General features: G+C 43.1%; 1 protein-coding gene across 2 annotated transcripts in view; it reads right to left on the bottom strand.

Moving 5' to 3' along the window:
- Positions 1-3,719, bottom strand: part of LOC306936178 (sodium- and chloride-dependent creatine transporter 1-like) — a 39,052-nt gene extending 35,333 nt beyond the window's left edge. For both annotated transcript variants that reach the window (XM_079519667.1, XM_079519666.1), the window contains exon 1: positions 3,085-3,719. In XM_079519667.1, the coding sequence (XP_079375793.1) occupies positions 3,085-3,112 (28 nt within the window). In that variant the 5' untranslated portion in view covers positions 3,113-3,719. The remainder of the gene's footprint in view (positions 1-3,084) is intronic.
- Between the last annotated feature and the right edge of the window lie 423 nt (positions 3,720-4,142).

Genomic DNA, 4,142 nt, shown 5'->3' with positions numbered 1-4,142 from the left:
GGTCAAGTCCCAATCAGTGATTTGTGAATTTGTTTCCTAAAAGAATTAGCACAAAATGTAGAATTGTTTTGTTAATTTTTTGTCTAAACCTAGTATTAACCTATATGGTCCACATTCCAGTTGAAAAATTGCAGATTGAGTCTTTAATCTTTGATTTTTTTAACGAAATATCCAAGACCATTTAGGGTTTTGTGGAAGATCGCGTGTTGCACGAGCTGTGGGCTTGTAGATCTGCTATTTTTGGTGCACGGCCTGACTCCATTGAAGACTTCTGTGGAATCCAAATGACTGAAATGAGTTGTAAGGCAACTGAGAACTTTAATCCATGTCTGTACACCCTTTACGGGTCCATTTCTACACTCAGGATTTCACGGTGTGGGGAATGCCCCCCCACCCACTGGTTGGCTATGGAGGCAAAATGGTGTTGCAGTCAATTTGTTCTCAGTCACAGATCTGAGAGCCTTGTCATCGCTCTCGCTCGCTCTTGGTACTACATGCCTCCCTTGGCCTGTGCAGTGTGCACACACACGCACGCCACGCACACACGCACACATACTGTGCATGTGCAGTCGTGCACGCACACACACACACACACACACACACACACACACACACACACACACACACACACACACACACACACACACACACACACACACACACACACACAGAGACACACACACACACACACACACACCCACTGTGCTGTTGTGCAACGTTTCAGACACATTGATTTGTGTGATGCGGCATAAAACGACAGCATATAAACCCATGTGTCTGACTGTAAGAGGCAAAGCATTACATCACAAGCACGCACGCACGCACGCACGCACGCACGCACGCACGCACGCACACACGCACACACACACACACACACACACACGGAATCTGTCACTTCATGCCTGCCCATTCATTCCATGATATCAATGTCAGCTGCCACGGTGCGGACGGAACGCACACACAAAGCAGATTGATCCAGATCGGGGCAGTTTGAAGAGGAGTGTGGGCAGATCAGGGAAGAAGTGTGCAGAGGAGAGAGAGACAGGGGCGATGATGATGGGCATGCATGGATGGATGTTGAGAGAGCTAATAGCATCTATGAAGCTACTGCTAACCCTGTGGTTCTAAAAGCGGGGTCTGGCAGGGACCCCCAGGGGTCCTTGAGGGGGCTCAAGGGGGTCCCCAGTAAAATGAGATACAGTTGAAAACACTTAATCCCTATTTTATTTTTCAGCTATGCTAAAATATCAGGTCCACTAGCTCACAATGCGTCACATTGTGGGCTTGTAGTTCTGCTAATTTTGAAAAAAGAAAGAAAAATAAATGTCCCTGGCACAAGATAAAGATAGGGGTCCGCAACCAAATACAAATTTGGGGGTCCTTAATTGGCATGAGAATGTTTGGGATCCACTGAGTTAACTCACCCAGCACTTGGAACAAGTCAAGGATCAATCCACATGTTTGATTACGGTATAATACAGTTTTTCATTGGAATGCATCCATGTGCGTCACAATAATTCACTCTTTACATTCACGTCACATTGACGTGTTTTTGAGGTCTGTGCAAAGAGGATAAAGCCATGCTCTAGTACAGTGGTTTTCAACCAGTGGTCCGGGGACCACCAGTGGTGTTTCCAGGTGGTCCCCAGCTAATTAAATGATGGAGAGTTGGTAACCAAATGGACCTTTAAATATCTTTAACTCTAGAGTGTAAAATGAAACCAAATGGACTCATTTCATTTCACACTCTCCAGAGTTAAATTATTGTTAAACATTTGCATTACTTAATTCACAAGCAGTCTACTGTCTATTGTACACATTTTTAGAGAATGAAGAATTGTTATTTTGATCAACGTTTGGCTGTTATCTCTGTTATCTCTCTGTTATCTGGTGCCAACATCAATACAGCATGGAATTGTGGACAAAATCTCATCCAATGACAATACAATATGGTTTAGTTTTGGGTCTGAGAGGCTAAATGTCATCAAATGATGGTCTGTGGCTCAAATTCAGAAAAAAATAAAAAGGTTGAAAACCACTGCTCTAGGTATAATGGTTCTCAAAGTGGGGTCCGGGGACCCCAGCGGTTCTTGGGGGTACGCAGCAAAATGAGGCATATCGTTTTAACCACTTGAGTCCTATTTTATACTTTCAAACATGTTGAAAAGGGTCTGCAGGGTTTTCTGTTATTCAATATTTGTGATTTTCTTTTTATATTCTTCCTCATAATAAGATTTCGAAAATATGGATACCATGGTTGAAAGTGGTTAATTTATTTCACTATTATTTCACTGACTAGAGGTTGTAGCCCAGAGAATGTATAAGAATGACTACAGATAATGCCACCTACAGTTGTACAATTCTGAACCTAATAATAACAAAAACATTCTAGTCTCCCTGGCATAAACTATTTTCCAATGGGGGTCTGTGGTGGCCTATCAATTTGGCAGTCCTTGACATGACATTTAATAACCACATGCTCTACCGTCTCCTTTAAAACTAAAGTAGCCTACTTGCATATACTGTAGGTGCATGGTCAAATAAGATATGCCTATACTTTACTGCCTCTGGCTTAAAAACACAAAGTTTACTAAGTAAATGATAGTAGCCTACATATTGAATGAGCAACCTCAACTGCCTTTGCGTATTTAAACTGTGATATACAAATTAACTTGCCTTAATGCCTTTTACCATTCATGCTTTGCATCGTTTTATTGCTTTGCATGTCTTCTGCATGTCACTGTCAGTAGGCTAATGCTATAGAGTTCAGCACAAATAAGTTACTTTCACATTGACATATTGCCCTTAATTGCATCACAGCTTTTCATCTATAACTGTACTGGGGGAAAGGGAAACTATCTAGTCAGGAGGTGTGTTTCTTGCTGAAAAAAGAAAAGAAAAAGGAAATGACATAAAATAGAAAATAAGGAAGTGTAGAGGGATTTCACAACGCTTGAGTCAGACAGTAACATTTACAAACACAAACATGAATTCATACAAACATAAATAAATAAACAACTCTGTTTTATGGTGACATTAACACTACACACACTGTGTCATATATGGGGGGACACTTGCACTCACCTTGACTTTCCTCCACCTCTGGAGACATATTGTGAGATAATTTAGCTTTTGTGGATAAAATTATCTGTCAGTTTGGGAAATAGCACTGTGTTGTTGGTTTTAGAACGTCACACGTGCCTATAGCCAACAAGGTAGGCTATAGTTCTAAGCAGGTCTCAGTCACAGAGGTGAATCTCCAATGCAGTTCCCCAGAAGCCTAATAGCATAGGACTTGTCCTCCCCCCCTGTCGGGTGTCGGATTCTTGATATTTTTGTTTAAAAAATATTAGTTTTGGTTTCAAGTCGTTCGTCGTTGGTTTGGTAAGATAAAACCCCTCAGAAAGAGATGGAATGTCTAACAATAATATTAAAGCGTCGCAGTCAGACAGTCAAGAGACGTGGCCGAGAGCAGATGACGGGGGGATTCAGAAGCAGTCGACGAAGCACTTGAAGGTAAGCCTGAAGAATCTCATGGATGAAAATTAAATGAAGAATATAATAAAAGCCGAGGAGGAGGGTTGATGAGGAGGTATTGATCTGTCCTTTCCCCCTTTTTCGGTAAACTGCTTAGTCAGAAGTCCAAAAAAAAGAGAACCTATATATTATAATGGTCGGAGTCGTAGTGTTCGAGGCTATACGTGCGCATGTTAGGTCGTCTGAGCGGGCTCTGGGCTAGACGGAGAATGTGAGCCGCTTTTGGCTCCGAGCTCTCTGACGGTTGGATGCTGGTTGGATCATGCCAACCCCCCCCCCCCCCCTAGTCTACTCCTTCTCCTGCTTCTCCTCCTTTCGTTGGTCAAACGCAACCCAGCGATGCTATTGGCTGATTTGTGCACACAGCATCAGCAACACACACGTACTGCACGCACGCACGCACGCACGCACGCACACACTGACACACACGCACACACACACACACACACACACACACACACACACACACACACACACACACACACACACACACACACACACACACACACACACACAGACAGCAGTGTATACAAAGCAATGAATGATGACAAGAATGGGTGAGGCTGGCAGCAGCTAGGGCTAGGCGCTAAGCTGGATGCAGGCGT

This window comes from Electrona antarctica (assembly GCF_951216825.1).
Source record: "Electrona antarctica genome assembly, chromosome: 2".
Classification (NCBI taxonomy): domain Eukaryota; kingdom Metazoa; phylum Chordata; class Actinopteri; order Myctophiformes; family Myctophidae; genus Electrona; species Electrona antarctica.
Note: the sequence above shows the minus strand (reverse complement) of the source record. Positions and strands in the feature narration are given on the sequence as shown.